At 39.5% G+C, this 24705-nt stretch overlaps 1 protein-coding gene across 1 annotated transcript in view; it reads right to left on the reverse strand.

Moving 5' to 3' along the window:
- LOC102789223 (exostosin-1b-like) overlaps positions 1–24705 on the reverse strand; it is a 39851-nt gene that overhangs the window by 13162 nt on the left and 1984 nt on the right. Inside the window, exon 2 of the mRNA XM_006794924.2 lies at positions 3310–3403. Coding sequence (XP_006794987.1) covers positions 3310–3403 — 94 coding nt within the window. The remainder of the gene's footprint in view (positions 1–3309; positions 3404–24705) is intronic.

The following is a 24705-nucleotide window of genomic DNA, read 5'->3' on the forward strand; positions in this document are numbered from 1 at the left end:
ACAATAAAAACTGGCTCCTTGGAACCAAAATATAAAAATAAGAGGGGTGACTCAGTCCTATAATGTAGTTTTCTTCTAGAGTAACTAAGCATTAAGCATTGGATTTCCTTAATTACTTTGCAACCAGGTTTCCAAAAAAGTTAGAAATCTGGGTAAAATGTCGTGGTCTGCACGTTTTCCCGAAGCTCTGCTTTCTCCCACTAAAACATGCTGGGTTAATGATACCTGTCTTGGACGATGGCACTACAGCAAGAGATACTGTAAATCTCAAGAGTTTCACTCTCTAATTAAATAAAGATTTAAAAAAAAGAAAATCTTCACTCCAGCAGCGGGAATGAGGATCAGCACCTCCAAATCTGAGGCCATGGTTCTCATTCGGAAAAGGGTGGAGTGCCCACTCCGGGTCAGGGATGAGTTCCTGCCCCAAGTGGAAGAGTTCAAGTATCTCGGGGTCTTGTTCGCAAGTGATGGGAGAAGGGAGCCGGAGATCGACAGACGGATTGGGGCTGCGGCCGCAGTGATGCAGATGCTGCACTGGTCTGTCATGGTGACGAGAGAGCCGAGTGTAAAAGCGAAGCTCTCAATTTACCGGTCGATCTACATCCCTATCCTCACCTATGGCCACGAGCTGTGGGTAGTGACCGAAAGAACAAGATCGCGGATACAAGCGGCTAAAATGAGCTTCCTCCGAAGGGTGGCTGGCCTAGGGTGAGAAGTTCAGCCATCCGGGAGGGGCTCAGAGTAGAGCCGCTGCTCTTCCACATTGAAAGGAGCCAGCTGAGGTGGTTCGGGCATATGACAAGGATGCCTCCTGGGCGAGGTGTTCTAGGCATGTCCCACCGGGAGGAGGTCCCAGGGCAGACCTCTGCTTAGGCTGTTGCCCCCGCGACCCGGCCCCGGATAAAGCTGAAGAAGATGGATGGATGGAAAATCTTCACTCCTAACACTCACTCACTTCAGTCACTGGGGCATTATGCCTCACAACAGCCTGTTCGCTTTCACAAATTCCGTCAAATTTCCGTGCGTCTGTCCTACTCAACTTCTTTGTTTCTTGTATAAGTATTTACACACACCCCAGTGCCTCTCCCTGCCACGGCCCAGCCCTACAATCTAGCCAACCTCTGCATTCTAACTCCACTGCAGACACACTGCTTTCTCCTCTGGCGTCCTGTCTATGCGTGGCCTCCCCTGTGATGTAATCATCTTCCAATTTCATTCAATACAGAGGCAGTGCCCATTTTACCTCTGGTAAAATCAAAACTCATTATTTTAGTTCCATCTCCTACAACATTCATTTAACAACATAAATTGCCTCAAGTGAAAGTATACGTTAAATAAAATTTATTTAGGCACTCTTCAACGTATGATCTGAGCACGCTGTCACTACATGAGCCTGGCCATCTCTGTACACCTAAAACACAGACAGATGGTGTGAATGACATAATTACTGTGTTGGGGTTGAATTAGGGACACTTGTTGGATAATTGAGGAACATTAAATGCAGGGTAGCCATTCACATAAATGATTAAGCACATGTTTTCTGCCACAAAAAAACAAAAGTGGAGGAAGATTTGAGTAGGTGGGGGAGGGAGTCACCTAAAGGAATGGAAAAAGCTGAACCAGATTAAAAACAAGCTGTGAGTCATACGCAGCTAAAGTAACACTAGCTGCACATTAACAAAATGACTGGCACTGGGTGAGAGAGCTACTAGGACTAAATAAGCACTTCCCCCTTTTTGCACTCTCGAGTGCTGATGAGGAGCTTCATTGTTTGATCAGGTTTGGTGTTGACACACAACATTATTTCTTGAATCAGTTTAATCTATGTTTGCTTAATATAAGAAAGACTGTAAAATGATGACGCCTTAATGATCTTAGCACCTTACAATATGTGTGGGCTGGACATCAGCTGAGATTTATTCATGTTCAAATTTTAAAGTGATTCCTTAAGAATAATCTGACTGTGTTTGTGTGTGTGTACCATGTTTACATATCTTTGTGCGGACCAAAAATTGGAATGTCAGGATACTTGTGGGGACCAACAGCTCTTGTAGGAACAAAATGCCCGTCCCCACGAGCTTGAAGGCATTTTTCAGGCTCAAAATGTGGTTTTAGTCTCAGGGTTACAATTAGGGTATGCTTATTTTTACACTAAGTGTTAGGGTTAGGCATTCATTTTTGATGGTTAGGGTAGACTGCAAGGAAAGCATTATGTCAATGTCAGATGTCCTCACAAAGACATGAAAACACAACTGTGTGTGTTGTGTGTGTAAAATAGCTTCTTCAAGCAAAATTAAACAGATAATGTTGCATAAGATTTGTATTTCCTGAACTATTGTACTATACAACCCTGTTTCCAAAAAAAAAAAAGAAATATCAGTCTAAGTAGCAGACTGTTTTTAAATATAAGTCCTTTAAAAACTATACATAACTGTAGGATGGCAGCATGCACCGCTCCAAACCCTGTCCAATATTAATGATGCCCTCACAGATGTGCAGAAGAAACAGCCATCTTAAATTACTCGACCATTTTTTCCATGAAGGGTGATGAGGACTACTTCCCTATTTCTGAAAGACAGTGGCTCCATAGTGTAGTGATCACACCTTTGTCTAACAAGGAAAATATTCCTGATTCAATCCTAGGAAGAAGAAAAAAAAAACAAAACAAAAATAAAAAAACAAAAACAGGGGCTGCATCAGGAGGAGCATCCGATATATAAAAAAAATCCTCCCAAATCAAGGCATGCTACCAGCTGTGATGACTAAAGTGTAATATAGAGTTTGTAAAGCCTATGACACAGACATATTTATCCCTAAAGTTTTTTCACTTCTTTGTACATCCAATATCAGCATTCTCTCTCCAGGAATTTGTTGACATTTGTGAGTCCTTGTATTGACACTATGATTAATATTCCTTATACTGACATTGGTTGTTATTCTCTCACCGATTTAAAAACTATAGCAAAAATGTATCTAGAAATGGGTAAGAGGAATCGACGGTAGGGAACAAGCCAATCACAATGGTTCCAGACTATGCTGACGCGATGTTTAGCTACATTTCCAGGGAGGTCATATTCGTAGAGTTACAGATGGGTTTACGGTTACAACATAGCTACTGCGTAGATTCAGGGAGCAGCTGTTTCTTTTAGCTGTGAGACGTCCCACTTAGTCTTTTTCTTTTTTCTTTACATTTGTTTTAGGATTACGTTTTCACCAGCCTAAAATATTGAATAAAATTCACAATGAGCCTATATTCTAACAAAATACAGTCAGCAGTAAAAAGCAATATGTGCGTTTTTAATCACTGACCTGTAAAGCCTCTAAGAAGCGAAAGGAACCCAGCCGTCGTCCTCGAGGTACCAGACAGAATGTGGAGTTGTACAGCATTTCTCTGTAGTCATACCTGCAGAGCAAGAAGTTAGAGAAATCAGCAACACATGTTCAGAAGATGAATTTAGGCAACCATACAGAAAACAGAGCTGTGTTTTTGTTTATCGATTAAAAAAAATCTTATTTAAAAAAAAAAAAAAAAAAGACTCAAGGAAGAAAGCAAATGCAGAACCAATTTTTTTTTACATGTGCAAAAGACACGTTACCTCTTTTTTGGATAAAGGAATACCTTGAAAGAACTAATACTATGACGAAAAAGCCCATTCTCTGATCTTGACTTCTGTCCACTCACCTATAAACCCCTTTGCCCTTTCACCTGCACATCTAAACATCTCTCGTTCTTCCTCCATTCAATCTAAGCCTCAATCAGCACTTGCTTGGATTAAGAAGCTGCTTGGAATTCCTTCGGTATCATTATTATGTGCAAGAGAGTGACTGTAAAAAGGAGCGGTTTGTGTGTGTGTGTTGGCTACTTGTGCATTCAGTTGAGTTTTATGAAGGATAACTGGAAGTGTAAATATTTTATTTCTCAGTATTATTTGCAAACAAGGACAAATGCAAATGTGTGCTACATTTGTGGTTACATTTGAATGAGACTGCAAATAAGACAAGGGGAGTCATCATTTGTGTTTGCCTACTGTGTATATCTACCTGGATGTCCACAGCCTCTCCTTTATGGTTTGTGTGTGTGTGTGTGTGTGTGTGTGTGTGTGTGTGTGTGTGTGTGTGTGTGTGTGTGTGTGTGTGTGTGTGTGTGTGTGTGTGTGTGTGTGTGTGTGTGTGTATACATATATTATGCTTAGGGTTTCACTGCTGGGTGTCTCACCAAGTGTACTGGTAAGGCTCAATATTAAAAAGGCACACTGCTCTGCAGACCTGATCCATGAACTGATTTACATCAAGTCTACAAGGCACTGCACAGTCAAGATACATCCCGGCATACTACTATGCACACTTGGTAAAAGTAACACACAGTAGTACACTGTACCTCCAGCTCTTCCTAAGCACTTTCATAACATAAAGCGCAACACTTTTTTTTTGCTATACCTAATATACAATCATCCAAACCGCATTCTTAGAAACACTAAAAATACCTCAAAGGGTGTCTAAGAAATATATACCTATGACCATAATACGATATTATTACACCACTATCAAGTCATATACACAGCAATACAAGGGGCATGCATTATAGTGACATAAAAGCATAAAAGCAACAGCTAAGCTTGATGCTGTTGATAATACACTTAAGTAATACATAATACACTATAAAACACAGAAATCCATTATCAACACTGGAATTATTAGTAGGTCAGAGCAACTAATGCTGCAGAGTAGGTAGCACAGATGTTGCTCTAATCTGTGCATCCATTATGAACTAGTGGACTTAATGATCAGTGTGACTACATCACAGATAGATTGCAAGATGACAAACACACAGTCTAGCGAGAGTCATGATATTTAACCATTTTGCATGCCTATAAAATCAGAAATGTAGGTCTGTATCTGGGCCCGGCGGGGTGTAAGTTTTTCACATCCATCATCTTTTCTGTCCGTGCAAACTCAGGGAAGACCAGATGTTCCTCTCCCTGCATACCTCCATTCTTCCCTACTCTTCCAGATGGCTGCCTGCGGGGAGGAGCAGTCTCACAGTATGCTACCTCATGTCAGTGAGGACGTTAAGGATGAGTGTTCAAAAACATCTTCCTTTTGAACCAGCTCATGCCTTCGTGTTTTTCTTATATATTTCACAGTGCAATTGTAAGGCATGAAGAGGTTTAACAGACTGGTCTCAAACAGCATAGATGTCAGTGAGAAGCTCATTGCCCGCATCTCACAGCATTTAACTCTGCATGATATGAGGCAAATCCTGCCTTGTCCCATATTTCCACTATGCAGTTAGCTGCTGGTGAACAGAGCAGTTTCACAGTAGCAGATTGGCTGTAGGGATGAGCAAAAAAGAAACAAAAAATAACAACAACAAAAAAACCCACAACTTTTCCCTGTTTGCTTCTCTTTTTTGTACCTTTGAAAGAGAAAACTGTGCTAGTCTGTGCCATTTTTATGGATTCTGGACATTGTGCTCAAATGAATGAGTCCAATTCTTCCTTTTTTAAATCCATTTACTTTCATAATTCTTTCAACCCCTTTGTTAGGGTGGGTGAGGGTGAGCTAATAACATGAAGTCAAACTACATTGCAAAACAATAAAGCTTAGTCTAAACCCACACAGAGTTATAGTATGTATGTGGTAGACAGACACATTCAATTTGGACTGAACCTCGACCAGCTGGTCAGTCAGAGCGACCACACTGTTGACGTTTACTGACCATTGTGTTGTTCTTGGTTAGAAACAACCACCTTTTAGAAATGGTAGCTCTTTTTATATGACCAATCTGTGTTGTCTATCTGTGAGTGACACAGGGAAGACGGGAGTGCAGACTAGTAAAAAGAAACCTTAAAGTCAGAATATATACTGATTTGTCAACCAGTAAATTACTTGTTAAGCTTACCAAAACCCCTTTACTTTCTTCCATAGTTGGTCAACATCGTTTCTCTTTTGTGTTTGTGCGTTTAACTAATTGCCATCTTTCACAGGTCACTGAACTCAGCTGGAAATTCCATCAGTACGGACCAACCCCTAGTGGCCTGCTATGCTATGCTGTGCAAATAAGCATCCTTGTATCACTTTTAAAGGAAAATAAGTAGCTGTATTTTTAAACGGCATTCAGTGGTTTACCAAGATACAGTGATGGCAAGTGTTATGCAAGAGGAAAAAAGCAAATCTAGGACACGCTGTACGCAGATTGCAGTGAAAATATGATGAGGTGTTTGTTCACTTATGTGAAATCATTTTACATTAATATTTGAGGTTCAAGGCCAGAATGGCACATAAAGGTGGAACCCTGTTATTTGCCAATAATCAGTGCATAGTTTCGATTGACAGGAAGAAAGTAGACCGATCAAGCCTCAGTTTAGGTGCAAACACTCTCCTCCATGTGCAAGAGAAGAGATGAGAGAAACGCACTAATGTGGCCTCATAATTTCGACACTTTACTTGATATTAATACATAACTAGTCCAGTTCTGACAAATGTCCAAACAAAAAGGAAAAAAGAAAAGGAAAAAGACTTGGCAGTAAAATGGCAAAACATCAGTTTCAATCCTGTGACCTTCTGTTATGCCTCTTTACATAAGCCTATTAATTTTTGAATATAATTTAAAAAATAATTTTTAGTATTAGAGTTAAGGAACAAGAATGATTCAGAAAGAGAAATGAATAACAAGAAGTGAGCTGGGTCAAGAATGAATATCAACCAGTCTCCTAGCAACCAGAACGGATAGTGTGAAAAAGAAATGCATAGCACACTTTGTCAAGTGCCGGAGGAGACTTGGAAGAAGAGCCAAAGTGTTTGTCTCCCATAATCCATGCAAGAGACCACACACATTATCCACATAACAACTCACAGAGAGGGCTGCAATCAAAAGAGCTATTGACGTGGCATTTCAAAGTGCTGATATTGGTTCCACCAGCATGACTACCAGGAACTACAGAGCAGTTTCCTTTAATTTATGTAATTGTTGGTTCTCTTAATCCTCACAATCCCACACAGTATACATTTACACAACAACAAATATTTCATTTCATGAATTTTCAGAAGGGGTATTGTTAGATTGATACAGATAGGTTAGTGAAGCAGGATGAATTTACTCATAAAATAACCAAGGACCTTTTTATAGCTGGGCAACAACACAATTTCTGTAACCTAGATTTTGGATATACTGAATCATCAATTGGTTTAATTATGCCAAATTCAAAATAAATTTGGAAAGGAATGAATACATATCGAACTTCATTTGGTTGTTTGGGTTTTTGGTTTGTTTGTTTTTTAAGCTTACAAACCAACAGAAGTGGATTTCTATCTACTGGCAATGCCAAGATCAAGGCATGCCAATGACAAATGCCACTGTACATGCAGTAATTTGTTATATAAAGCAGAGAAAAAATTCTAAAGTATAGTAACAGTAGGGCAGTTATATATAACACTAGATCTGTGTACAATATGCTCTTTGATCAAACCAACTGTTGTCAGATGAGAACAGAAATTCTGAAGACTTTGGCAGAGCACCAGTTTTTGTCTGCGTGACTTTGTTGTAGTACCTGTAAACTCTGGCTCAAGTTCTTAAAAAGAGAAAATCAGTAACAAGGTTCAACATCATCAATGATCTGATGGACTGGGGCTAGTTTAAAAAAATAAATTATATTGCTGGGCATGTTGGTTAACCAGCTTATTGCACTTTTAGGATCAGTGATGGTGTTTTCCACAAATTCATTCACCTGTAGCAAACTGACTAAAATGTATTTTCAGTCAGTTACAGTTAGCATTATCACATTATGGGCGATCATGGCTCAAAGAGTTGGCAGTTCGTCCTGTAACCGGAAGGTTGCCGGTTCGATCCCCGGCTCGGACAGTCTCGGTCGTTGTGTCCTTGGGCAAGACACTTCACCTACCGCCTACTGGTGATGGCCAGAGGGGCCGATGGCGCGATATGGAAGCCTCGCTTCTGTCAGTCTGCCCCAGGGCAGCTGTGGGTACAACTGTAGCTTGCCTCCACCAGTGTGTGAATGTGAGAGTGAATGAATAATGGAATTGTAAAGCGCTCTGAGGGCCCCAAAAAGCGCTATATAAATGCAATCCATTCTTATTAAAATGCCAAAAAAGCTTCATGCCTGTTGAGATCTTTAAATTTGAAAAAGAATGATCTAGCGTCTGTTTGTTTTATGTAGTGAAAGCATAAAGCATAACTGATTTAACCAGATGCTAAAATGAAACCCGTCTGCATACAAACTATTTATTTTGACACAGTCTTAGGAGCAGCTGATCATCGCACTACTTCCAGCAGTGACAGGGGTGAGTACTACTACTTCTATAGATTTATCTTAAACCACTAACTCATTTCTCTGGGTTAAACTAGCACTATACAAAGAAATTACATTTGCTTCTTTTTAAACAAAAACTCCCATTTAATGGCCCAGGAGCCAGTGGGAAAAAGAATGTTACAGTAGACATCGGTTAAAGTAGAAACTGATTTAACAATTGTCTCCACAACAAAGGAGAAATTGCATGAACTGAAACGAGAAGGCAGCTATACGACTGTGCTGCTCTCCCACCCCACAGTACCAATACTAACTTCATATCTAATTTTACGCCTTCTCTTTTCTGTCACAGTTGGACTAGGTTGATAGACATTTGGCTGTTGCCAGGACCATTTCTCTGAGCCCGAGGAATTTGAGCCTGAAAGGCAATGAGTGAAAGTGAGTGTCATCAGAAGATAAAGGAAAAGAAGGATAAACTGCAGCTGACAACTGAACACTAGATCCAATCCCCGCACAGCCAGAGCCACCCATGGCAAGACTGTCACAGACAAACACATAAAGCCTAATTTTAAGATCAACGCACATCGGAGCAACTTCAATAGTTGAACAAATGGACCATCTTAGACTCCGTTGTTTTGTTTCTTGACAAGACTGCACACGAGGAAGTAGACTTGTACACCACACCGTGATGGGCCCAAGAGGGGAACACTTTTGGAGAAATTGAGAAAAAACAAAAACAAACAAACACTCTTATTGAAAGACTTGCATCTAATGTAATACGAATTTACATATAGTGATTTTTCGTGTATGGGAAAAATCATTAACTGACTGTTTATCTCTACAAAGAATTCAAACAGATGCTTTGAATGTGGGATTAATAGCATCAAGGGTATCATGAGGGTATTTTGCAGTCTATATACTGGAATCTGTGGTAGCATGTTTTAAAGATTTTATTAGAGCTTGGAGAAAACGTGCACACCAACCAAAGCGAGACTGAGCCTACACAAATTTATTCTGTGTTTATATATCTGAATATTAGTTAAACTGTGAAATCCATTCCAGTAATGCAACACAACCAAGAACTTCAACACTAGGGGACACACAAGTTATTGGCCAGAATAACTAAAGAGAACAACTTAAAGCTTAAAATACTCCATGGGCCTGAGGATGAAACATGACTGATTAATGTCTAAGACTGTTATAAATGAGATTCCCTGCACTATCTTGCATTTAATAGGGTAGTTAATCTTGACCGTTTTTAGCTGCAGCAATGATAAATGAGAAACTTTTTTGAAGCACTGGTGCCTCGAGCAAGGATGGGGACCTAATACTGGGTCCATAGAAAAAAGAAGAATCGGACGGCAATAGAGCTTCAGGGGTAAAGGAAAAAAAATCTAATTTAAATAAACTACACATTTACAATGTCACCTAGACTTGGCTGTGCTAGACTTTCTTTCACCAAAAGTCTAACACAACTGTTTCCCACATCAGCACAGTAATTTACATTATGGGAAATGATCATTTATTTTTAATAAGAAAATAGGATTGCATCAACATATTGTAGGTAGCTGGATCGCTGAATGTATTTTTTCCATTTAAAAGGTTATGGTTGTTACACTTTATTAGAAAAGAGGACAGTTTTCCAGCGGTGCAAGAATTACCATTGGTGCTTAATGGAGTTTAACAAGGACTGTGTGCTCAAGCCCGAGTCAATGGAGCAGAGAGAATGTTAGAACCAATATGGCTTTTTCAAAAACAAAGCCTTTACTCATTTCCTCAAGGCGCCTTGGACTCACTCATCTTGCTCTGGTTAATGAGTTCAAAGACAGCTTTATAAAAAATTTACAGACACACAGAGGGGGGTCTAAAGCTCCACCACATTACACGACCTCAGGTTAATTTACCCAATTACTATGCTTTGAGTCTTCTATCACTCTTCTTGTTCTTGTGCCCCTTCTCAGTCTCTATCCATCTTAAGCCCTCACTAAACAGGAAAACCTAAACACAAAAACCTTTGATCTGCTCAAATGCTGCTACACACACCCGTAGGTTTGTACAATTACACTCAGCATCCATGCACACTGACCAAATCAAACTGATTTTTTCAAAACATCCATCCAAATAAAAATGCTTGGATCTTAAAAGAGCTGCTGATTTATTTTGGCGAAAGTGTCTCCCACATCTCTAATCAGCCATCCATCAGCTTGACGAGGCTGATGAGTATGATGCTTTGAAGTGCTCTCTGGATACCATAACCAGAACAAGGGACTCTTGGAGATAATGAAATGACTGTTGTTAATGGAACAGCCATTAGTGCTGGAATGTCAGGACTGGCTTGTAAAGTCAGGCAACATAAAGATGTTGGATCAGTCGTTAGGGTCAAATTACTTGACTACAATGACCATGGAGGGTCTAACGTCTCTAGCAATAAGGATCACTGAGAGTAATATACATTTATGCTGGCTCTGGTGTATTTCCAAACATTAAATTAGACCTGAGTATTATAGTATAATCTTTAAGGACTTTTTTTATAGCCTGCACTAAGAGAAGAAGAGTATTTCTTGATCTTAATAGGCACTTGCACTTTAAGCTGAGAAGCTTACTAATCAACTAATAACATGGCTGTGGTAAAAGCCAAAGTGAGCCATCCACAGAGCTTTAAGTGTGTCCCATTAAGAACAAATGTGGAAGTTGAGCAGATTAATCTAAGCAGCCTCCATGCTTCAAGGAAGGGTGTCAAACAGCCAGCAACAGGCATGTGTAGGACACAAAGCCTATCTGGTGGTGCAGGTACAGGAGCTGTTCTGAAAGAGAGATAAGTCCAGGTCAGGAATGTCTCTGTTCCTGGGCCAAGTAGAGAGGATGGCTGCAAGAAGAGATGGAAGTGCAAGAGGGCAGATAATGATGGAGAGAGGGATTGAATGACACAGAGGTGGAGGGAGGGGACGAAGGAAACAGGAAAACACACACAGGGTGATGAATGGATAGAAACTGAGAGGGGAAGGAGGGGATAGAGGAAGAGTGATGAAAGATGGGATTATGTGAGGAAAGAGTAGAATAACATATGCAAAGATGGATATGAAGAACAATGGAAGAGAGCATAATAAGTGACTAAAAGTGGGTTGAAATTAAGTGATTATATTTGATTTAATATGTTTAAATCTATCAGTACATTGACTACATTTTATCTACATTTTGTTAAGGATGGAAATGGTCCTAAATTCATAGGCAGCCGGTCCCTTTACTAGTACAGCTGCCAAGATAATAGCCATGACAGGGAGAAGAGGGATTGGTAATGTCCATCTTAATTCACACTATGGAATGATATGAACCAACTATGAGATCAATGCACCGTCAAATGGACTTGTGGGCTGTGTCTGATCTGAGCCAACATTCATCACGCTGAGAGAGGGATTTAGATAAAGCCTGGATGCTGAGACTGAGGAGTTTGTTTTTGAAAAATTCTTTATTTGTTTGTGTGTGGGTGTGATTTTGGACAATATCTGAGGGGTAAGGCAAGAGCTGAAACACAGGGCCATGTATGCAAGTGTGTGCATGTATGAATGTGTATGGGCATGACTTATTTATTTTAGGGCAAAAGTGTATGCTTTAAGACAGAAACAGACATTTCTTGCAGCTTTTCATTATGCTAATGTGGGAGTGTGCTGTGATTATTTGTGAGTATTATGTGAAAATGCATCGTTTTGGGGGATTGGAACCCCAGGAGTGCAATCAACAGTATCCACAGGAAGCATTTCTTTAAAAGTAGAAATAGCGCTATTGAAAAGTGTTCAACCCACCTGAATACCTCAGAAACATATCTCAAAATTTAACTACAAATAAAACAGACGGGGACAGACACTACTAAACCTAAGTGAGAAAACAATTTTTTTAATTTTGGTGACACAATCAAAGAAAAAAAAGAGAAAGTAGGAGTTATTTATCCAATCTGTTGATGGCATCCAGCCTCAAACACTCGCTAGGTAAAGAATGGCTGTGTGTGTGAAGCCAGTGTCAAGTAATCAGAAGAGCAGCTTCATTCTGCTGCTGAGAGTGTAAATTAGCATCTCACCAAGTCGAGCCGCCAAAAAAACCCACCAACTGTAAACACAGTCTTTTAGCTCTCAAGAGGGAAAAGATGATTACCTCACAATTACGAGACCACAGTGCAAAGAGAAGCCCCATTGCCTCAGTGACAGAAAGAGAGATTACAGGGTGGCGGTAGTACTAATGATGATGGGTAAAGTGAAAAATACTGCAGTTTATCCCAGGGGACACATAAAATTGCAGCAACTAGCTGAAATTTCTGGCACTTGGCTAGCACACTGGCAACGCTCTTCAAACTGAAACATGAAGAGCTGTTTGCGAGTCTGCTGCCAAATCGAACGGTTTCTTTTTCTAAGGGTTTCTATTTCTGTGAGGTGACACTGTACCACAGACTCGTTAAATGTAGAAACATGAAAATTTTCTGAGTTTTTTTTTTTTTTTTTTTTTACAAACTTACATTTAAAAAACAGGAACTGAGTCATTTAAAGTCCTCTTTGGTTTTGTTTTTTGTTTAGTGTTTTTTTATAACAACAACAAAAAAATCAGGACTATTTTATACGGTTGGATTCACAAATTTTACTGATGCGATAATAGTAAAAGCAGAAAGTTCACTGTGTCATTAAGAGTATGACCTGCAGAGACTTTCACTTAGCAAGAAAGTAAAGAAATAAACATACATTTGACAGTACTAAAATCCAGCTGCTCTCTGAGAAATGAACGACGGGAATCCATTGGGAATTGCTCAAAATTTCAGATCAGAATCAAATAATTTACAACAGCAGGCAGCAGTGGAGTTTGCAGAAAGCAAAGCACAGATGGGCTTTGAGGTGGACAAGAGAGAGAGAGCACATATCTGAACCCCAGTACAGCAGCAGCTTTAGCAAACATTAGGGGGGGGATAGCTGCATTTCATTTCCATTTCTGCTTCTTTTCCTCCATACACCAAACCTTTTAGAACCAAGCTGGTTTGACAGCACTCCGTACTTTCTACCATGCTATCAATTGAAGGGATGACGCTCTCTCCCCTACTCCTAGGATTAGGTCACTACTCAAATCCTCATTACTAAATTAGTTAGTGCTATTTTTTTTTATTAGACCTACAACCTACACCAAGCTCAAGTGTTTTCATACACTGAGGTAAAACTGAAGGATTATGAGCATTTTTCACAAATCTATAGTGCAAAGTTAAGAGCTTAACATTAGCTGGCATGTTTTCTATCAAATATCCTAAAAACAATTATTTATGTACCTTTAAAGGAAACAAGAAAATAAACCAAAATTACGACGTGACACACATTTAAGGTTCAAACGGTGGTCAAAAATGAGCACAAGATGAGCTAACAAGGTTTGTAATTACTATGAGTCACTTAAACTACTGTCACAACATCTTATACTCAGCACCTTTTATTTAATAAGACAAGGCTAGAAATACCTAAATCCTCATCACTGTTTTAGCAACATTACATACAATTACAATTTAGCCTGTTTTTTGGGAGGAAAATGCACAATGCACACAAAGTCTGATGCACCTGATTTCCTGTACATACTTGCAGACACACTTGCCCAGAACAAAGCTTCATCATCTGTTAATGAATTCCATGGCCAGCAGTGTTTGCTGGTGCAAGCAGGTAATTAGTTTAAACAGCGGGAAAGATCAAAGACAACACTTCCTGTCTCGCTCCCTGGTTATGACCTCGCAGGGGAAAGTCACAGATTTCACAAGCAAGAGAGAAAGAAAATGTGTGCAGCTCAGCATACAGAACCAAAATCAGAGTCATCATTTTGGTCTCAATCATAACAAAATATCCTCTTTTTTTGTAATACACAAAGTGTTTTGTTTTGTTTTGTTTTGAAAAAACTGCACCCTTGAGTTGCTATCAGCAAACTATGCTTTTAATCTTGCTAAAGGTTGATACGATTTATGTGATTTTTAAGTCTAAAAGGCACTTAATCTGTTAAGAATTTCAACAAAGGACGAGTAGAATAGGGCCATCATTCCACTGAAGAGTATCACTTACTCTGGGTTATCATCAGGTGTGCTACAAGTTCCCCTTTCTCTCACCATGCCAAGCTACAGCCCTTATCTGACAAAATGGAGTCCAGAGAGGACAGCGAGAGATAGCATATCTCTGCGTGTTTGTGTTCCACTTGTATCTGATGATCCAAGTCACTCCTAGCCAAGCGCCACAACATGGTGGCTGTTGATTTTTCAATGCTGCCAATTTTTGGTTACATTTAAACAGCACAACATGGCCTCACATGGTGACAATGATCCACAGCCAAAGTACTTTTGAGAAAATACAAGGACAATGCCAATCATCACACTATGCCTGCCACTTCCCCCAAAACATACTTTTTAAAAAAAATTATGAATCCTCTCCTCCCTTACAGAAATAACACATAAATTGGAAAAAAAAAAAATTATATATATATATTGTGACGCCAAGCCAAATGTCACAGACACAGTCAGGGACTTCATATCTGTGGGCTTTGCAGGTCTCCTCTTCATACTGACAGAAGGATTAAAATCCCATAGGAATTAACTGGCACTGGTGGAGAGTGGAGCTTAATTCTTCATGTAGCTCTCTCAACATATTTCATTGTACATAAGGGATAATTTGGAAAGCTCTCATCATGCCGGCCAAGCAGGTTATCTAAGCGAAAGGACTCTAATGTATCTCATGGGTCACGCAAACACTGGCTGCCTGAACGATGACTCAGTTCCATTAAGTTACGTCTTTGTCCTTAAATGCTCTACCAGCAGCAGTTCACATGACTTTGCTAAAGCATGCTATCAAATATTTATACCAAATCTTCTGTGTCATCTTCTGTCCTATTCTATGTTAAGAGCATTTTACCTTGCACAAAGCAGAGCACAGACTGGGTTTGAGGTAGACCACATATCACCTTTCCGCACCCTAGTTTAGCAGCAGCTTTAGCAAACCGACCCTTCACAAATCTCACGCTTTTCGTCTCCATCACCATACAGGAATGACTGCATTTTCTTCCCAACCCTCTCAGATCCAAGCTGGTTTGGCAGCACCCCTAATTTTTGTCCATACTATAGGCTGTGGAAATTCCTTTCCTTATTCCCAGCATTACAAGGGGAATACATCACCTGCACATGGCTGCCAAGGATAAGACATATATCAACCTGTCAGGACTGGAGCCAAGCTAGAGGAGGAGCATGGAAAATAAATAGCACTGCCCTCTGTCCTGAACAACTGGCCTCAAAAGAGGGTGAGAGTGTGGCTAAAACCTATTCAAGCAAATAAAGCATATTTGAATTTGAATTGGACAAAGAGTGCAAAAGAGACAGGGAGGGAGAAGGGGAAACTAGTGCAACCATATCAACAAATGTTCAAGTATACAAGACTAGGCCACCAGTTATCACATAATTTGCCATATTTTCACTGTTTTTAATTTAGGTTTCACTCAGTCGTTCAATGATAACTTCAACTTGAACTAACATGCAGTGGCAGTAGTGAATGACTGGTGATGAGATGTTAACAGTACATAAACACAGATTTAGCATTGTCTATATAATAAATATCTGTCACGTTATAGATAGAATAGAGCAGTAGAAAGTCAAAGGACTCTCTGCACAGGGCATCGGCTTGACTAACTGGTGATGTTGAGAGTAAACTTAATAGGTTAGCCTGTGAACCCGTCTTTACTCACCAGACAGAATCAGTTTGGTAATTTCTATATGACTATTATGTAGAGTAAGAATGTTGGTCACATTATAGCCTGGTAGTGTTTCTTTAAAAGTACCGCACACTGCAGCATGAGTGATTGACTGGAGTTATTTGTCACCAAAAAAGGTGAATCAGCAGAGATACCGATTCACTGATCTAAGCTGCCAACATTAAGGTGCAACCATACAGCAACACTACACTTGAGTCTATACATATTACATAATATGTATAAGACAACACTGAACAGGAGGTGGCTGTCTTCGATGCAGCTGCCACAAAAAATTTTTGTCAGCCGTCTGCGATCCACTAATTGCCTGGTTAGCCCAGAAGTTGTGCGTTGTTCCTTTTTACATGTCAAGCAATGGCAGCTTTTCATTAACTCCGGGACTGCTAATCAGAACAATTTCAAACTCAACACTGCACTTTGTGAGAGTCACGACTGTCTGGTACACGGACACTAGGGTCTGCATGGCTATTACAAAAATCCTAATTATGATTATCTTAGTCATAATTAAATTCCATTTATGTAAAACAATTACTCATTAACAGTAGTAACATCACTGTTATCCTGGCTCAAGCTAAACTAAAATGAGGCAAAAGCTCACCAGTGAAAGGAAAAGAGGTGTACTGGATTTATATTACAAGACAGAATGAGACTATCCTTGCAATAATTAAACCATAACTACCGGTGATCTTGTTTTCATAGTTGTGTCAGGTCATATTGAAAATAAAATTCAATTAATCTAGCCCTAACACACAAATACACACACAATCATAGGATGCATCATCTGTTCAGGAGATAGCCATCACTTCCCGTGAGCTTTCCAAATATAATAAGCAGCTTCTTATTTGTAGCACCTAAAGCAACCTTTATTATGCATTTAGTTGAGCCCATTGCCTCATAAGGCTGGTGGAACCCAAAAGTCAACAAAAGCCTTCGAATTTTTTTATAATAGAGAGTTTATAAGCCAAATGAATCCTCACTACAAATGCGGCTGACACAAGGCATATTTTAAACCAACAATCTAGCCAACCTTTTTTCTCGTGATAAAAGACGTTTACAAAAAAATAAATAAATAAACAAAAAAATCAGCTTCCAAATATCACCAAAATTTTACATTCAAAGGAGCCATACTGATGCGGTAAAATGTGGTGGGAAAACTGCAGAGATAAAGATAAAAGGAGAACGGAGGCACAAGCTCAGTGCGTCACATTGACACATTTCCTGCTCTACCGTCTGTCATCACTCTGAAAGATGAAGATCAGCAGACAAAGATATGAGAGTAGTTTTCAATCACAGCATTCAGAAGAGCTCATCTCAGCTCAATGTTGTCAGTAACTGCTGCTGGTAGCATTTTCCTCAGTGGGATTGTGCATTATGGTATATTTGGAAATGAACAGCCAAGCGGAACAACTAAGCAACAGCTGAAATTATACAACTTTTAAGTGAGAAACTGGTAACATAGTTTAACAAGTTATACTGGGAACACAATGTACAAGAGTTACAAAAATACTGCAAAATGTATTCCAACAACCACTTCAGTGCTGTAATGCACTATACTATTCTCTTGAGAAAAGCTCATAGCTTATATATGGCTATTTGTCTCTATAGTTCAAATACAGTCACTATGTTGGTGTCTGTAGGAATCTGACCTGCTCCACAAAATACACCATAAATTTCTCACACAAACCTCCCAATCAGAAAAACTATTTCAAACACTACCACACAATTTTGGAATGGTCAATGTGAGTGTTATTTCTACACCAGTGTCAATCAAAAATAAACATATAATCTGTGCAGTGTGGTTTTGTGGCTCGCCAGCCTCCTTTGCTTCCTGGTGCATCATTCAGCCCTTTATAGCAGGTCCAAATGTTTCGTGGACAATTTCTGACACATGTGCAAATGTCCCGCCTCCTGTACTCTCTACATACGAACAGACATCCCCACACAACACAATGTTCTGCATTTTCAGCACAAAGCTGTGAAACGGCTTTTCACAGTTATGTACGCATTTTAGCACAAAAGCAATACAATCGGCTAAAAGTGTCTCTGAGCAACTCTGACCCTCATTCACCAACAACATTATAAAACTACCATTTTTCAATCCAGCTACAAGCAGATTAAGAGTCCTGACACACCAACCGAACGCTGGCAGCAAAGCACTACTAGGCTGCTGTTAGGTGTCTAGTTTTATGTTTTTTGTCTCTGTGTGTGTGTATAAAGTGAGCTTTCCACTGAGGTCTTTAGCTTCTACTGACTTTGTTTAGTGCTATATATATATATATATATATATATATATATATATATATATATATAATATAAGTGCTGTTTGTAACCATCTTTCTCAGAGATCTCAGGCACATTCTACGCTTATACAATATCTACCTCACCGTAGCATAGCCCGTAGTATACAGGCTATGGGTCCCTCATATTAGCTGCGAAGCAAAGGAGCACATTTGAGTGAGCTTTTTAATTTAGGAATGACTCATTAATCTCTTCCATTTTAGCAATGTTTAACTAAAGTTCATTTTGTGACCTATTAACACCACAGCGCAATCTAGCTTTTAGATGTGCTTAGTTAGAAGCACTCTTCACAAATACGACTAAAAAACAAATTCTGAACTAAGTACACAGGAGCCAGTGTAGTTGCGGAGGAGAAAAAAAAAAGAAAAAAGAAAAACACGTGACCCAATGAGTTGAAATGGTAGACAACATGGTGAAAAGGGGAATTTATAGATAACGTACAGGAACTCAGAAATCGACTTTCCTCCCGCAATAATTATCATTTTCCCCAAGCTCAGTAAAGCCTGCATCAAGTTGGCTCACAGCCCTCTGCTAGGGGCTTTGGCCAGTACTGAGGATTAAAACCCTGCAAGTCTATAAATACACCTAGTAGAACAACGTCAGCATCCAGCCAGCTATTGCACTCACCTCTCAATGCTGGGTAGCTGGCATGCAGTTTTTTCTTCCTTTCTCACTCTTCTTTTTTTACTTTACACCACCAGTATTTTAGCCTCTCAGACTGTCACTATTTGTTCTCTTTGTGTTCCCATTTCTCTCTCCCCCCTGAACTTCCTCTCAGCTTGTTTCCCACTCCTCTGTGACTCTCCCCGCATCTTTCACACTGTCCTGCTCATACTCCCGCGCTTGGCAGGGCCTCTTAATTGGAAACAAGCTGTGAGCAGGCTTTCAGTTTGAGGTTAAAATTGCATCTGACCTGCCTCCTGCTGCATCTTCTCTTCTCTCCTTTGGCTGCATTACAAGCTTGTAAACAGTGGCTGAGTGCAGATATGAAAGGGACAATGTGTTGAAGAGGGGAGCAAAAGTTGACTCTCACTGGCTATAAACAGCAAAAAAAAAAAAAAACCAACCACAAAAGCAACAAAAAAAACCACATTACAGATACGCAAGTAAAATTGTGTCCCTGTCTTCATAGTATACTTAGTAACCCCTTACTAAGTATACTATGAAGACAGGGACAGGCTATATAACAGAAGATTTATTTAAAAAAACAACAACAACAAAAAACGTCAACAACTCCGCTTTGTTTGTTATTCAAACGAGCCGAGAGTAATCAGGTAGCCAAGAGAAAAAGCGTAACTTGGAGCTAATCCATTGTTTTCAGCAAAAGATCTTTGACAAATAAAAAAAAAATCCAACAAATCTCCTGACGTGATTTTTTTCCATTTACTGTAAGCAGTGCCAAATCATCTTGACAGCCAGTGCTGATGTGCACGTCTGCCTCATCAAGAGAACTGCACAAGCAATAATCATCACAGAAGCAAAAGACAGAAATGCACTTAAATTGTGCATGTGATATGCAGACATGGCACATCAAAATATCCACATCAATCAAACTTCTGAAACAAAGTCTGAACTGCAACACAAAAAAAAATATGACATGACCATTACATGGTAATTATGGTGAGAGGCTGCATTTGGTCTGTCACAACTTCCTTGTTGTCAGTGGGAGAGGATAAAAGGGATTTGTTGCACAAAGAGCCACAGCCAGGCACAGAAACTATTACTTCCACCCAGTTAGACCACAGACTGCCCTGTCTGACCCATAGAGCTGCATAACAGGATAGTGCAACTCATTCACAATCACACACCAACCTTCACAGAGAGCTCAGCTAACTAAAGATGGGGCAAACGTGCGTTAGTCTTCGCGTCTGATTTGTACTTTAACATAATGAGCTGATGCCATGTGGAGCACCTGCATTTATTTAATTATTTAACATGTCAACAAATTGGTTAATGTCTTAAGAAGAGTTTAAAGCCTCCTGCCTGACAAACAGCTGCTTAATCCAGTGAGATATATTTAAAAGCTCAACCCATTTAACATTTTCCCAATTTGTAACATCCTCCAAGCAGCTTACTCCAGCTAGTGTGTTGTTTACATCCCTGTACAAGTCAGAGACATTTTTTCATTTAGAAAGCTGAATCATGACCAGAAACAAATATTTATCTTCTTGGCAAAAACCTTCCTTAACTACTGTCCCATCTACATCTTTGACTCCATCAAGTCCAACTCATTTGGAAAGCCAGGAATGCCAGAATGGTGTACACAGCAGTATTATTAATATCTGAAAATAGCTTAGCTTTCAGGGAGTTTTTAATCATCCCTGTAAAAGAGACTAGAAGTCAAAGAGCAATTAATTAAGACCAGTACGGTAAGAGAAACAGGAAAAACGTCTTGTTGAAAGCTACCCACAATATGGCGTCTGCATGTTCTTATAAATATGTCAAACACTTCCAAGTGGATTATGCAGCCTCAAACCAAAGTAGTCAATCAGTAAGGGAATAGCAGAAGTGAATTGATCTGGTACTGGTCATCTCATTACATAACAAGGTGATGAGAAGAAAATCTGGGGAAGGAACAATGTTATACAGATATGTATAAAAGAAAGTTTTTCAAAGAACTGCATAGAGGCCTATGAAAACAAAGTACACCCCATGATTTAGTAGCTTGTAGAGCAACGTTTAGCACTAGCCTGCTGTCTGACAAAGGGGGAATTTTTGCCCACTCGTCTTTACAGTGCTGTTTCAGTTCATTGAGGTTTCCTGGCATTGTTTATGCACAGCTCTCTTAAGGTTCCAACCACAGCATTTCAATCAAGTTGAAGACTGCACTTTGATTGCAGCCATTCTGATAAACCCAATTTTGGCCCAAGGTTCAGTCTCATAACTGAACCCTGGAACATTTTGGTTCTCAACTCAATGGCTGCAAGGCGCCAAAGTCCCGTTGCAAAACAAGCCCAAATCATCACGCCTCCACCACTCTACTTGACAGTTGGTATGGGGTGTTTGTGCTGATATGCTCGGTTTGGTTTTTGACAAACATGGCACTGTCTCATATGTGCAAAGGACATTATTCCAGAAGTGTAATGGTTCTTTTAGATGCAACTTTGCAAACCTAAGCTGTTTTGTCATAATCTTTTTAGAGAGAACCCTTCCAGACCTTTTCAGTATTCTTCTAATTATGCTGTCATGAACTTTAACATGGTAACTGAGACCAATAGACGTGCTCAAGTCAAGTGTCAAGTGCATTTCATTAGCAGCACCTAGCTGCTACTTACTCTTAAATCCTAATGAAAGCTGTAAATGTGTGCTTAGCTTTTCACAAGAATGCATAGTCTTTCTTGTTGACATGATTATATAAAAATTATGTTTGTTTTTTCAATAAGAACCCAAACAAACCTCTTTTAAAAATGACCATAAAGCTGCAAAATGCACAGTTTTCTCTGCTTTCTCTATAAAATTGAATAATAATGAAACATAAATGATGAAAAACTTTTCCATGCAGGAGTTACTCAAATGTTCTTTTTTTGTCATCAGATTTCATTGAGCTAATGACACAGTTCAGCTGCCATCATTAACCTGTAATATTCTGTCAGGCAATCTAGTGATATGAAAATGATGAAATTAATTTTAGCGTTTATCAACTTACCCTAGTTTCCCTGATGTTAATGAGACCAACTGTATTCTGAACTTGAGAGCAAGAGGTGGGAACAAATGGAGTGCAAACAATGCTTTCTGCATTTCTCTAATCACAGGTCTTCTTGGTCACTCTCTTTATGTCAAAAATGTACATGGAAAAAAAACAGACACACATAGCAGCTCACAAACTGCAAGACTCCAATTCTGGAAATTTATTGTGTCAGCTAAGCTGAGAGCAGGTGTGCCTGAAATGTTACAGTTTTTAGGTTGCAATAAACAAGACAAAAGTGGAGTCCTACAGGATGCAAGCTGTTGGTCTTTCCATGTACATTGTTGACCTAGTTTTGGCCAACCTCCTTCACCATTTTTTTGATAAGGATATTCATGTATTTTATCTATTTTTTAAGATAAGTTAGAAACAATTTTAATTCAATTGTTAGTAATATCGGGCATTTATGTAGATACATTCACGGCTCACAAACCCAGCAGCCAGCCAGCAAGCCACAGCAGTCATGCTGCAGCATGATACAGTGCAAAGTTAAGGCGAACAGGTCTATAAACGATGACAACACAAGGTTTGGTGAGACTACACAATCTGCCAGTTCTGCTCTGTGAAGGCACTGCATAGAGGTTACTCTGCCTTAGTGACAAGAGTCACAAAAGCTGCCTCACAGACATCAATGTGAAGGAAAAATAAAATGACAACCAGCAGTGATGCCTTTAATCTATGACAGCTGATCTGATCACCAAACAGCAATTGTCTAAAAAGACCAGATTACATCCTTTTTGAGATGTAGCCGACCTTGGTGGTCCATGCATGCACTAAGGAAGAAAAATAACACCCACATATGTTCTTTTCTTCAGTAAACTGCAGTGTCTGATCCTCACTATTTAAACCTGCAGGGTTGAATTTTTGTCTTTCCCTTTTTGCAGTGAAAATAATTACATAACAAAAAGCAAAAACGACCTCAGTGGTGACCCATGTTTTTCCTTGCTATTGATCGCTTTCCATTTTACGTGACAAGATTTTTTTTTTTTTTTTATCTGAAGTGTTGGAAACTTCTCTTGAAACACTTCTTAGGTGTTTTACCCATACTCCTAGCTTCTGTAGCATACCCTGTCACTGTGAAGTATTCAGATAGATGACTTTAAAATAAAGCAAAGATATTTACTTTATTTACTTATTTGTTTGATAATAAATATAGAAACACCAGCTTAAAGGTAAGGAACTTTTAAAGACTCAATGTTAGGCAGCTGCCAGGGCAAACGAACCCTGGTGTTAGTACATGTTTTTCGTCAAATATTACAGAATTGTGCATTGGACTTAGCACCAAGCTAAATCTTGTTAACTGAGGAGGTACCAAACACACTTTAACCATGCAATGCAGCTAAGAAGCCAATGGCAAGAGATACTCCAAGCCCGTTTCACCCCCAGTGTATTTAATGACAGGAGGATTAATTTTTCCTTTGGGTTATAGCTCTGATGCCACCCATCTCACTGTGTAAAAGCACACCCTGGCAGCACTTGGCATCAAGCACTGAGCTGGTAAATCGTGGCAGAGAGAGCAGATAGTTTAAGTCTATGGTCTGATATGAGGATTATTATTTTTATTGGCTGGGTGTGTAGAAGAGCTTTGGTGTTATTTTCCGACCAAGTCAAACATTAAAGGTGAATCCTGTGAGGTTTAATGGTAAACAAATGAGATCCAAGAAAACCCCTCAGTCATATTGTTGGAGCAGCCAGGTTTCAGAGCCGATTCCTTCACAAACTATAGAAAGGAGGATCCCCCAAACAAGCAACTCACACCAACAAAGAGTTGAACCCCAAACAACGGCAGGGGTCACGCAGGACACGGGTTGGGGCCAGGGCATTCCTGGCTGATGCAGTTGGGTTTGTCTGGGAAATGACTGAGCAAACAGAGACCAGAGTGGCTTCCCCTTGCTGGCACCAGCGCTTTGTCCCTACTAATCCACTCCAAAGAGCCACAGTCAAACACCCAGCGCCATACAGTCACCAATAACAACATAGCATGGTCTAAGGGGACACGAAATGAATCCCACTGGCCAAAGCTGGGAGACAGACGCCAGTTTACTCATCACATTTGAGTACAGAATACAGTGTGGCTTAGTTGTGGGACCGGGCAAACCGATCTGAGTACAAGGTAGAGACTAGTTACACTGAGTATTATGTGCCTGTTTCATTATAAAACTTTTATTTGTGTGTCATGTAGAGAGCATGACATCTGTCAGACACTATCAGGAAAGTCAGAGGACCAGTTATCAAGAAAAATAATAACAAATCCTAGATCAATGGGAATATCACCTGAATACAACAGTTCTTGTGTTTGACATTAAAGCTACTTATCTGTGAACGTGATGCATACCTTAGTAAATAAAATGATATGGCATAAAGAATATTTAAAAGTGACATGTCAAACCATGCCAACATTTGGACATTAGATGAACTTAATGTAATGACACCTTATCTTTTTGACAGCCCAGGCTCAGGTCTCCTTACTTAATAATAGGAATAGTCTTAATTTATACAACACTGGGAAATTCAACAAGAAATATCACTGGTATTTGCCAATTTTATGTACAACTCAATGAGCTGACCGGACACAAACCTGGATAAAAAGTTTCACTCAGGAGCAAACAAGTGTTCTGGCAAAACCTTTAACACATGACACCACCTGCTTTGTCATTATTACAGTCACACATACAAGCTTCACTCAACTAGTTAAAAACACCA

The sequence above is a fragment of the Neolamprologus brichardi genome, chromosome 11 (genome assembly GCF_056152115.1).
Source record: "Neolamprologus brichardi isolate AB-2024 chromosome 11, ASM5615211v1, whole genome shotgun sequence".
NCBI classification, from domain to species: domain Eukaryota; kingdom Metazoa; phylum Chordata; class Actinopteri; order Cichliformes; family Cichlidae; genus Neolamprologus; species Neolamprologus brichardi.